This window comes from Silene latifolia, chromosome 11, assembly GCF_048544455.1.
Source record: "Silene latifolia isolate original U9 population chromosome 11, ASM4854445v1, whole genome shotgun sequence".
Classification (NCBI taxonomy): Eukaryota; Viridiplantae; Streptophyta; class Magnoliopsida; order Caryophyllales; family Caryophyllaceae; genus Silene; species Silene latifolia.
The window spans coordinates 35,690,723-35,704,212 of NC_133536.1; the positions used below are offsets into that span (position 1 = coordinate 35,690,723).

General features: G+C 36.0%; 2 protein-coding genes across 2 annotated transcripts; both read left to right on the forward strand.

Annotated features, from left to right (window-relative positions):
• The first annotated feature begins 2,523 nt into the window (after positions 1–2,523).
• Positions 2,524–4,015, forward strand: LOC141611517 (uncharacterized). Its single transcript, XM_074430070.1, has 2 exons — positions 2,524–2,615; positions 2,947–4,015. The coding sequence occupies exon 2, from the start codon at positions 2,963–2,965 to the stop codon at positions 3,815–3,817; it is 855 nt and encodes a 284-aa protein (XP_074286171.1). The 5' UTR covers positions 2,524–2,615; positions 2,947–2,962; the 3' UTR covers positions 3,818–4,015.
• Positions 4,016–7,490: 3,475 nt separating this feature from the next.
• Positions 7,491–8,782, forward strand: LOC141614784 (uncharacterized). The gene is made up of 2 exons (XM_074433532.1): positions 7,491–7,588; positions 7,824–8,782. Exon 2 carries the CDS (start codon positions 7,831–7,833, stop codon positions 8,581–8,583), a length of 753 nt encoding a protein of 250 aa, XP_074289633.1. The 5' UTR covers positions 7,491–7,588; positions 7,824–7,830; the 3' UTR covers positions 8,584–8,782.
• The last annotated feature ends 4,708 nt before the right edge of the window (positions 8,783–13,490 follow it).

Here is a 13,490-nt window from a genome sequence, read left to right on the forward strand (position 1 = left end):
GGGAGACAGAACTGTGTATTATTGCATTATGAGGGGGTTTATATATACACATATAATAGGGTAGAGTTTCCATAATATAATTTCTCTAGAATATTCTAACATATGGACATCCATATAATATTACATAATAATATTTCATAACATTAGATATTTATATATATTCATTTACACGCCCGTGCAACTTTGCACGAGTTTAAGCTGGTATAACTATATGGCCCAACAAATTTCCCATTATTGATGATGACAAGTCTATGATTTGTGACTTAAGATAAGTCCCCCCCCCCCCCCCCCCCCCTTAACATAAGACTATCAAAGTTATAGTAACTAGAACGCAAGATCAAGACACTTATATTCAAAGTTATAGCAACCAAGAACCAAGCCCAAGACTATCTGCATTAACGATATTAAAACGCTAGATAAATACAAATAAAAAGCTTTTAATACAAAAAAATTACCCATTTAAATACAAAATTAACGGTCTAAACAAAACTAAAAGTTTGAACCATAGACGGACAATGAATTTCAAAGTCCGACCATGGGTAAGATGTTGCGTTTCATTGTCTGTGACCAGGTCAAATGAAACCCAACGTCCTTGGCAAGTTTAGACGCGGGGCATACACGTCCTCCCACCACAGACGTCGACATTCATTGTCGAACACCCATGAAGACGCCCATCTTCATTGCCCATCTCCCACCCAGATGCCCATCTTCATCATCCCTACCCAACCCTCACTTTGAAAGCCATCATCTGTCACCATGACAGACGTTGAAGATCAACGTCCATCACCCACACCAACAACAACACACAATACCAACAACGTCCATCACCCTCCTCCATTGATACGACATCATCATCATCATCAACAACAACGCAAAACAACGATAACGACATAAAACAACTTCAACAACAAAAAATAATTCGCCAATAATAATTAGGGTTATTTAATAAGAATACTCTATACTATTGACCGTCTTCTCAAAATACTCTGAACTTCATTTTAACTCAGTAAACCATACAATTACCCTCTTCTTCTCGGATTATACTTGTGGCATTTTCAACCTGTAAAATCAGGTTAAAAAAATTTAAGTGGGTCCTCCATCACCCTTGCAAGTTCCAACCATTATCACTCCGTTCTTCTCCATTCACCAGCCATATCCCCACACCATATTCAACCACCATTCATCACTGCAACCACTCGCAACTGCCGCAATTTTCTATCGTAGACCACTATTCTCAAACCTCACCTCCTTATCTCCCAATTTTCGTCTATAAAGCAGATTCGACGGCAGGTCGGCAGCTGTGCCTCGTAATTTGTGCTGTCGACCACTGTAACTCCGACCTCGACCTCGTGCTTCTTGACAGACGAGCCTTGCATCTCCTCGCCGTCCCCGTACTCTTTCACCAACAATTGAGGTAATTTAACACAACCCTAGATCCCCAAATCAATTTGGGGATAAATGTTAATTTGGGGGTCGAAAGGTTGTTGGAGGATTTTATTGAAAACACAGATTTATTAGCACCAAAATCTAGCATAATAATAAATTTAATCAAGAAATTTGAACATTTTCTTTGGATTTATAAACTTTTAATGTTAGCCAGCTAAAGAGTTGAAGAAATTGCATCAACATTAATCATTTGTTTCCTCTATGACGTCTTTGGATTTTCCAGTTCAAGGTTTGGGTGTTTTTAATGGGGACTTCTTGCTCGAAGAGTACCTAGACTGTCAAAGCCCGATGAACAAGGTGGTTCTGGGTGGATGGTGACTGCAGTTGTGTTGTTGGTGATGACAAGGGTAGGGTGGGTCATTGCTGGATTTGTATGGAGAATGAAAGGTAGTGACTTGCCAAACAGGTAGCCGGTAACTCAAGTGTAATATGAGAAGAGGGGTCTAATAGTATAGTTTATTGTGAGTTAATTTGAAGTTCGGAGTATTTTGAGAAAACGGTCAATAGTTTGGAGTATTCTTGTTAAATAATCCTAATAATTAACTAATTCAAATAAAAAACAACTAAACTAATTCAAATAACAACAACAAACTAATCCAATTAGACACAACAATCTGGGCAAACAAACAATTATAATCTAATTAATCCTAAACTAATTAAAAATAAACGAATTGCAAAAAGGGATGGAGACGTACTTGAACTTGGTAGTTCGTTCGGTGTCACGGTGGGCAAAGGGCTTCGACGACGGCGATGGTGTGGTAGTAGTGGCAGTGACGGCGTGATGGTGCGGTGGCAGTGACCATGGCGGTGGTTGTGACGATTCGGGGTTTTGGAAGAAAATAGGTTTTGAATAACTAAAAAGAGGGAAGAGGAAAATAGAGAGATAGAGTAAGGGTAGTTTGGTCTTTTTTTTTTTAAATCATCGACGACGTATCGCAGCCCGATTTTCAATCAATTTGCGGATTGGTTTTTTATCCAGGTTGGGCTAACATGGCTTAGAAATTAAAACATGAAATTTAAGCCCAACAACCCGTTTTAGCTTGTTTGGACAAGGTTGATTCGACCCAACGTCTTAGACGAGGTATATAGGGGTTAGAAACCCTCATCTGTGAGAAAGAAGAAGAAGCAGCCTCTAGATACAAGGGTTCCCTCCTTGTCCTCAACTCCAGGTAAATTCTTGTTTCCATAATTCCATGCAATGATATTTTAGTCTTTTTTGCTTTTTGCTTTTTCTTGTTTCAATATTTATTTATTTTCATGATTCAATTTTAATAAATTTCAAGTCTTTGTATGTGTTTCCTGCTTTTATATGTGAAAATTCAGCCTTTAGTTTTCATTTGTGTTAATTCCATGAATTTTTTACGAGTAATTGACTTATTCATGTTCTCTGTACAATAATTACTCTTCAAATTCTGACTACCGTGCTCTATTAACGTGATTTAATGTTGGAAATTTATTGTGTTTGAGACTCAACTTGTGTTATGACTACCTTACCTGTAGACTGGTCACTCTCGACATGGATTATATGATGGACTTGAAGTTTGACGAGGAAAAGGCAGGTGAACTGGGTTGTTTTGGAACATATCTATTTGAGGTTTTCAATGTAAGGATCAACCAAAAAATAGAGGTCTATGGTACTTTTAGAGTTGAAGATGAATATGGTACCTTGGATTTCTATAACAAACTGCCAATGGATTGTCATTCTGTCCATCCAAATAGTAGCTTACTATCTCTTACGCAGCCGCCTCGCCTAATCCCTGCTGGTGGTACAATTACTCTTTCTTTAGATCTCAAGGACAAGTATGGTATTGAATTCGTTAAAGGATCATTTACTTTGGATCTTGCCGATGAAAAGAACGCTGACATTTTTAATAAATATCGAATGGCTCGTATTGATGGGAATGTGGGATCAGCATCAGTATATTACACACTGCCTCTTGTTGCCCTTAGATCCAGAATTGAAATTCAACTCATCAAAGGCGACAAGGGTATCGGCCATTCTGATGTGGAAGGAAAAATTGTTGCTCGTTATGGAAACGATTATGACAATTGTGATGATGATGATGAAGTGAAGCCATATTCGTGGTTCACACTTTATGAGACAACAGCCAACGATATAAGTTTGCAACTCAAAGATAAGGATCTACTCCCTCTTTCGAGGCCATTTGTGGTTGTGCCTGCCCGTTGCTTTATAATAATTGAAATGGACTTGAAGTTTCATCATTCAGATGGTGACACAGACCATCTGAAAGGTTATGAAATTCAAACTCTTGCATGCCCATATGACGGGCTTTTCCGAGATATTAAACTGAATAATGCAACTTTGAAAGTATCAGTTACTTTTTCTGCTGAAGAACCCTGCTCCTGGTAGGGGTTTTATGTCTTGGGGAGTATCTTTATCTTTTTTTATGAATCCTGTAACCAAGTTGAATCTGATTTGCGCAGTCAGGTGTCAGAAATTAATCTAATTATTAGATAAGATCTGTAGTTTGCTTTAATTTATGCATTTGTACTCCGTTTAGCTGTATGAAAACATTAATATTATGATAAGAATGAATGTGTTCTATAAGCCTCTGGTAATTCATCATTTCTCTAGTTTTCCATTCGTTTAGATGTCTTCCCTATACACTGTTTCCACTGAATAACTGCGTCAGTGTTTGACGTCGCATACCCAATGCCCATGAATCCATGACAGATGATTGAAAACAATACTCATGGACTAAACAAACAACTAAAAGCTTTGCTCACTAATGTAATTACTCCGTAAGGATTTTTCTAAAATGTGTCCAATAAGCACGGGTTAAGATGTTAATAATTGAAAGATTTAAATCAATGCATCATGAGGAATTAAAAATCAAACTCATTATTACCGTACTTAGAGAATTATTGATGTAAATTTTCCTTTATTACCAATTTTAACATGTGACTATTGGGCACTCAGATGGGTTTCTCACGAGAAAATGTGAGATAAATTAGTGTATCAGAAATTCAGAACTAGAAGTGTAGTTAGTATGCGACAATCATCTCGTTCATGTTGTGCGTACAACTTAGGCTTGTATTTGGATAAAAGCTCTTCTGTAGGTTCGCTTTCTTTATGGTATTTGAACACCTGTTTTGCTGATCCAACTGCTCTGGATAGTTGTTTCAGTTTCTGTAAAACATATACTGTTTCATGAATGAGATTTTAACTCTGTTGATCCATATGGTACTGAATGGATGCCTGCCATAGTAACCATTTTTTCTCCAAATGGTACAGGGTTGAAACCAAATCTATTGGTACCGAACGGATTTCGTTCACAAACTAGGTTGTCTGACGTCTTTATTTATGTATCAAGAGGCATTCTTCTTTTTGTGTCAATGACAGTTTTGTTCTATAACTGGAGTATAGACAACAACTATAACAAGCGATGTTTTTATGTACACCGGGAGCATCACGAGCATGGTTTAGGAATGATATGCTACTAGCTAATTCAAATACGACACCACTCTCTGCTTAGAACGCATAAGTTCACATTTCATCCTTTCATTTATCTACCCTGCTATGTCAGGTGAAACATTCAGAAGGCAGAAAATTGTTATCGCATTGTCCATTACCTCTAAACGTATGAAAAAAAATAGAGTAATTAATTAAGATTAATTTAGACGCCCGACTACATAAATCAGATTTAACTTAGTAGCTGGACACATAAGAAGGGAACTCCGGAAGGCATAAAATCTACCGGTAAGAACGTCCAAAACCAAAAGTAACTCTTACTTTTAAAGTTGCATAATTCAGTTCAATCTCTTGACGATGCCCATCGTATATGCATGTTAGAGCTTGAATTTCAAAAGATTGAAGATGGTCTGACCGACCATCCGAATGATGAAACTCCAAGTCCATTTCAATAACAAGCAAGTGACGGGAAGGCACAACGACAGTTGACCTCGAAAGTGGGAGTATATCCTTATCCTTGAGCTGCAAAGGATTATCCTTGGATGTTGTCTCGTATAACAGGAACCTCGAATGTTTCTTCACTTCATAATCACTAGAATTATCATAACCATCTCCATAATAAGCAATAATTCTTCCTTCTTTCACATCAGAATGCCCCTTACCATTGTCGCTTTTAATGAGTCGAATTTCAACACGGGCAGTCAGGGCAACAAGAGGGATTGTGTAATAAACCAATGCCGATCCTACGCTCCCATTGATACGAGCCACAAGATATTTATCAAAAATATCACCGATGCTTTTATCCATAAGATCCAAGGTAAACGATCCGCTAACAAATTCATGACCATACTTGTCTTTTAGGTCTATGGAGAAAGTAATAGTGCCGTCAGCGGGGATTACCCGAGGTGGCTGCATAAGCGATAGGGCAGCATTATTTGGTGTGACGGACTCACAATCCACGGGTCTGTTATAGAAATAGTAGAAAGTACCCTGGTCATCTTCAATTCTAAATGTACCATAAACCTCTATATTTTTGTTAATCCTTACATTGATAACCTCGAAAAGAGATGTTCCAAAACAACCCTGGTCGCCGGCGTTTTCCCACTCAAACTCACCGCTCAAGTCGAAATCAATGTCGGAATCTACCATGTTGAGAAGCACCAATCTACACGTAAGGTAGACTTGAATTTATACGTATAATAAAATTCAACCATGAAAATAAATAAATAAAAGTTGAAACAAGATAAAGCAACCCTAAAATATCCATCAATATTAGGAGTATATTATTTTGGGTCGAATCTACCTTGTCCAAACTGACTTAAGCGGGTTGATGCGCTTAAATTAGTTTTTTTTGGGGGGTTCTAAAGGTTAGGACTTTGTTTCAAACAAAGGTCAGGGCTTGCTAATAGACCGGTTAAAAAATGACTTGATTTAAAATGCTCGAAAATAATCTGAGTATTATAGAAGGTGGGATAAAAGGTACGGAGTAGAAAGCAGATAGCAATCCTATTAAATATTACAGTTTCATCTTTACTGATATCATAAATAATGAAATAATAAATTTATTATAAAAAAGCGTGTTAATTTGGCATATACGAGTATATTTTAATTTTTTCCAGACGTAGAATTGTATAAACCTGACTTGTACGTAACCAGTAATTTTCAAATCAAATTTACACCCGACCTTCATATTTTACCCAAACATCCAATCTGTTTAATATGCCTATATTAGAGTTGATAATTAGTGGGTTTGGGTCTGACATAAATTGGCCTACACTTGAAAAAATTGTCTGGTGGACCTAGATTTATTTCCCGTGTGACATCAGAGCTGGCCAACAGCACAAGCTGCCCCAGCCCGCCCTGCGGACTCTTTCTGCTCACAACCAGGCCCGATCCGCCTATTTAGTGAAAAAAATTTACATAAACCCGCCAGACCGGCCTGGCCTCCACCCACCATGGGCTTGGCCCGGGTCAAACATATCCCAGCCCGGGCAAGCCTATCGCTCCCCTTGACTGGTTCAAGGCCTAGCCAAGTGAGCCCGGCCTGGCCCGAAAACAGCTCTACCCGTGTCCATTATAGTGGGGTTAGTTTGGTTGTTCATACCCGCCCATCAAAATAGGCGAGCCTACCCACAGACTAGTGGGGCTCAACTTCGAATACTTCGAAATTAGTTAGCTTTTTATTACTCCCTCTGTCCCGGTCATTTGTTGTCCTTTTCCATTTTAAAGTGTCTCGGTCAATTGTTGTCCTTTCTATTTTAAGAAGAAACATGATAAGTAATTTGATCATTTACACACAATTTATTCCACTTGTCATTTAGTAATTGGCTCCCCTTTTATTGGTCTTTGTACCAAAATCAAAGGACAACAAATGACCGGGACGGAGTGAGTATATAAAGTTGGCATGTAAATAAAAAAAAAATAATAAGAAAATGTTTTATTTGGCGGGTCAGCCTATAAATATTGTTGTTAGTCCATATTCGCCATTAATTTTATATTTTTATGACCAAACCTGCTTAAGTAGTAAGCCAAGTGTGACGGGTAAAACAAGCCGGCCCACAGTTAGATCAATCAGAAAGTTTGGGGAGAACCCAAAAAATTGTAGTTCGGTAATTCTGAAATAAATGTTCAAAAGGAAAGCCCTAATTTGTGTGCTCAAAAGGCGGCCTTCTAAGGGAAAAACAAACAACACCTGGGTTTCAATTCGAGGTAGCTACGATTAAAATCCTTCCTAGTCTCTTCTAGTTTCAAATTTCCGACCTTAATTAAATTATTATTATCATACATCTAATTTGATGACATTACATACGCTGCTGTTTACATGATCAAATTGCATCATTGCTTACTTTTTATTTGGTAGATTTGATTGCTGATCTTGTCATGCATGATATTAAAAGGGTCATCTGATGTCAGTCCAACTTTATGACTAATGTATGTGATGCAGATTAGTGATGAGTGATTTGGCGGAGGTTTTCTCAGTCCGTGTATTTAGCAAACATGGTCCTGTCAGCAGTGACGAACTATATGGGAGTATTGTCGTAAATGACCATCGTGGGGAAACTGTGTTCTTTAAGCGAACGGGAGGTCCTTCAGATGATTCTATTTTGCCAGATGGTTCCATATCTTTGACACCTGATCGTTGCACTAAAGGCGGACATTGGTCTATTAGGCTTAAGCTTTATCACAAGAAGGGTCAAAATGATCTTGAAATTTGCAAGGGTTTTTTCGCAATAAGCCATGCCGAGTATTGCTCATTGTATCGGAGACCAATGATTGGTATTCTTCATGGTAGAGACGGCCATGCTTTGGTCAACTTGGTAATGTTCACAAGCGCAGTACAAGCTACGGTGGAGGTTTCTTTAATTGCTGATGTTGGTTGTGCCTTGTATGGCCATATTTGTGCAGGGAATGATTTCGTCAAGTCTCGCAACCCTGGTGAGAAATATTTTCAGATCACTATGTTTAGTGTGTCAAAAGATAAGGCGTGTTACACGAATGGGAGCCATATCCCTTTATCAAGGTGTATGACGCCTGTCCCTCTAAAACGGAAACTTAGAATTGAAACAGAGTTGTTTGATCCGATAACTAATATGACAGTGGCCGTTGGCACTGCATCTTTTGTGGCTCGTCCCAATGGTAGTCAGACTGAAACTATTGGGTGCATTCAAATCAAGGTCACCTGGACTGAGGCATCCAACCCGTGAATGTAGCCTTGCCCAATCACTCCCTGTGGATCAAGACGACATTTGCTAGTTAATATTACCGTGTCATGTGTATTGTACCCCCTCCGTCTCATCCATTTGTTTACATTTTTATTCTTTGTGAAGAATATTTTAATTAAACATAAACAAATGATTGGGACATAAGAAATACTAGATTAGATAATTACATGCATGATTTAACGTGGACATATTCCTAACCTAAAATTTATTTTGAACTCAATTGTGGAGTCTCGCTAAGTGTAGGATTTCATGCGATCTATTATTCTAATATCTACCGTTTTTCTAATGTGTGTTCTTAATATTTCCACATTTAGGTTATTAATATATACCCTAATCACACATATTGGAAAAATCTTTATATTTAATATAATTATCTAATGTGTGTGGAACATATGAATTTGATTTACCTTTCCTCTTGAATTTGCGAAAAGAGAATGGGGTGGAGTCAAAAGGAGTGGGGTGATGTTTATTGGTTGAAATTTATTTGGGTGAAATTCTCAAGTGTCTCAGACTTAGGCTCTGTTTCGCAAAATTACTTGAAAAGGTAGCTGAAACCTGAAAAGTTAGCTGAAAACTGAAAAACCAACTGAAACCTGAAAAGTTAACTGATAAGGTAGCTGAAAATTAGGAGCTGATAAGGTAACTGATTATATAAAAATGTGTTTGGCAAACTAGTTGAAAAGGTAGCTAATTTTGATAAAATAACGTAAAAGGATATGAAAATTATTTAATATTATAGAATAAAGGGGTACAAAATGGAAAATAAGTCATTTCAGGTACCTGATTTCTCAAATGCTACCTGAGGTAGCATTTCGTTTCAGGTACCTTATTTGACCAAATAAGCTATTTGCCAAACACTTGCAAAAAAATCAGGTAGCTGAAATTTTGGTCAAATAAGCTACTTTGGTCAAATAAGCTACCTGAAGTGTCGTGTCAAACGGAGCCTTAACCCTTTTTTTAAGAGCAATTTTACAAAGTGCTTAAAATTATGGCATAAGGCTATGTATGTCTTCTAGACTTCGAGCTTGTCACTCTCAACGGGCTTATCTGATATACGTATTTTTGTAGACTATCATATTTACCCGGGGTTTATCCAGTACGCATCAAAAGTAGTCGATGCGAGTCCCTCGTAAATCGTCACCAAAAAGAAAAATCTCCTATCTATAAAAGCTATAGCATTTAGGAGATTGCTATTGGTTCCTTAAAATTAGGGAATGAAAAACCTTTTATTTTTTGCTCAACGTGGTTCCCTTATTTATAGGAGCTTTTATTTCTTTTCCTCAAACTCAATTATTTCTATACTACACTATCTTCAGCCATAATTCCTCAACTCTACAAATGAATATATAGGGTGTATTACAAATTTACAATTACAATAAAAGTGGAGTAACTAATAACAAAGCTTAATTTACATACAGATTGCGAGAAATTGAGATAATAATGATATTAAATGACATAATAATGTGAGAAAAAAAATTAACTTCAATTTATTTGAATGTAAATATTATACAATATTAGTTCAGTATTTATAATAAAAATAAATATAATACTTCGGATAGATCTCTTAAGAAAAAAATGTAATTCTATTTGCGTCTAATGAAATTTAGGACTCATACAATATCAATATCAACCTGCAAAAAAAGTAATATACTATTTTTTACTCTAAAAAACCATTAATTACAATTAAATAAACCTTCATACAAATCAAAATGCATGTTTTTGAATCCAAAAAGAAAATTGACAAGGGATTAAACTTTCAAAAAATCAAAATTTCATTAAATTTGTCAATTAAACACAACAAATAAATCTTATATATTCACATTGATCACATTCACTTACTTAGCTAAATTACAAGTTGATCATACTCAACAAAAATTTCTAACATCATCCAATTAAATATTTTTGTGTAAAAGGTTTGGATTTTGGCTATTTACGAGATTTAATTGAAATATTAAAGAATTTGTGATTAGAAAAAAGTAAGTTTGATTAAATGCAGAATTCAAAAAAAAAAAAAGGAAAAAGGGCGAGAGGATGAGAGTGACGTGAAAGTTTGAGAAGTGAATTAGCTAGGTTAATATTTTGCACATGTATCTTCACTCTTCTCTTAATCTCTTCCAAATACTTAATGATTTAATGGGTTTATTAGTCAATTAGTATGAGCTTACGTACTTTATATCATTGGTTGGTTGTCTATTATCTTTTTAGGTGGGTCACTTAAAGATAGGTTAGATTTACTCGGTGTTATTTGGAATTTGGTTACCATTTCAACCAAGTAGTAATAATATTGATTTGTGTAAACAAATTGGTAGTCCTTTATACTTAATTTCAAAATATTCCTATTTACATAAAGATCTAAGGAAAGAGTAAATATGAAATTTTACTTGCATACTTTGTAAATGACTAAATCAATACTATATTGAAAATATTGTAATTTTAAAAGTAACCCGTGCAATTATTGTACGGGGCTAAAACTAGTGAAGAAGCAAACTTCAAGCAAATAGTATACTCCCTCTAATTCTTTAAAAATACTACATTTACTTTTTAAACAAAGATTAGTGTTGTGAGTAGAGAGGTGTGTCTCACCCCCAAAAATGGTGAATAGGCCAAAAATGAAAACTCCTCCTGACACGCCTAAAACGTTGCTATTTAAGACGGCCAAATTAACAATTTATATACCACAATTACGTACTAATTATTACTAATTATAAACTAGTAAAGTAGCAAGCAATGGGATCGAACCCAAGAGAACGGGGGTTTTGCAATGGTGAATTCAAGAGAGCAAATAGAACAATTGTGACAAAATAATCAACAAGTATGTAAAAAAGGGGGGGGGGGGGGTTCAAAGACAACAAAATGAAATTCAAACAAGAGGGAACAACAAATAATCAAGCAATCAAGTTTTAAGATGGATTATCAAGTTTAAGAGAGACTTAACCCGACTCAATAAAGTGAGGCAATTTAGTTGATAAAACCACTCAATCAATCCTCATAATTAATATTATTGCCCTATTAGTGAGATTGATTCTCCAAATTCCCTTAATTAGAAGCCAATCACAAGGAAATCACACTTAATAATTGGTCCAACTTATTAACTCCTCTAGTGGAAATCACACACATAGATTAGTTAACAAGAAGATGAAGCAATAGGAATCTAATAGGTGTAATTACTCACAATAAAATCACAATTAATGAGCAATCACAACTTAATCTCTCAAATGTTAATTAAACTAAGAAGAAATCACATTCATTAGTCTAATAACAAGTTGTTGCAACATGGGATTACAAGGAAATCACACTTAATAAACCCAACAACATGTAAATTAGGGAACTTGGAAAGATTAAGTAACAAGGAAATCACACTTAATCACCATAATCTAACAAGGATTCCAAAATTAAGCAATTAAATACAAGAGATTAAGAACAATAATAATAATTAAGGAAAGATTAAAGAGTCTTACAACCAAAGATTACACCTTTGAGTCGGATTAAGAAGAGGAAATTAGTTCCCCATAGTAGATCTAAACCCAATTAAAAGATGAATAATTCCCAAAATTACAACTTGATTAACCAAAATAAAGCATAAGATGTGTAAACCTAGAGGAAAACACAATATATAGTCTACAATAACCTAATATCCATGGGCTTGAGATAAGAGAAGCTCGTAATACAAAATGGAAGTAACCCAGAAAACTCGCACGGTGCGAAAAATGGGAGCAGGAAACTCGCACAGTGCGAGTTAGCTGCTGAACTCTGTTTCCAATTCGTTTCTTGCTTGATCTTTGAAAGGCTTCCTTATGATGTCTTTGGTGCTTGATCTTGGCCTTCCTTTGCTGCTTTCTTTGCTCCAAATTACTTCCAATTCTTCATTGATACTTCTTTGTTAAAAGTAGTAACATTTGGTATTTGGATTAAAAATATTGAAAATGCCCAAAACCCTTAGCAAAATGCTACTAAAAGCGCTCCAAATGCTATAGAATATAGGTAGAAAAGGGGGCTCATCACCTCCCCAGGCCTGAAACCCTCTCTCCCACCCCAAAAAAAAAAACACCAGATTTGGTGTTGGTGGGTTATGTTGACCAGTAGGCAAGGTAGCGTTGGTAGTGGCAATGGTTCTGGGGTGGTGATGGTAGTTGGGTGGTTATTGAATTTGAGTCAAATGTATTACGGAGTACCATTCTTTTACCTAGTTAGTATCTCATTATTTGCCCCTTGTTACCCTTTCTTGATTCTTTTCTCTTTCCCCTTTTCGAACCAAATGCCCCATAAATATAATAACTCGAAGAACACATAATCATTAAAAATGCGACAGAAGTGCGGGATAATAACGAAATATAAATAATAGGTTTCACAATCAAATAATACAGCAATCAGAATCTCAATTCGAATCTAGGAATTTGACAATCATATGATTCGAATTGTTATGACCGATCTTGATTTTCGATCATTAAAAGAAGACAATTGTAAAATGGTAACACAATCCAACGTTCGATTCTGCCGTAACAATATAATTGAACATTCTAATGAAATGGTCTACAAAACTATGGTACATAATACAACGACCATATTATTATGTTATCGCTACTTCGACCAGATATATAACGACCATATTATATGGTATCTCTACTTTAACCAGATTTAATGTCATCACTACTTACTTCTCTAAAAAATGGTAATATTAATACACACTCATATTGTACTATAGAATTGTACTACCCAAAGTAGCTCTTTAATCATGCTCATGGGCGAAGGGAGAGGGCGGTTAGTAGGGCGGTAGCCCTAGCTAGTTTAAGGATTAATAATTTTTACCATTGATATCCGTCGTTGTGAGTACCAAAAATAATATTTATATTTCCTATTAAAACTAACCTAGGCTAGTGGTAACAGGGTCG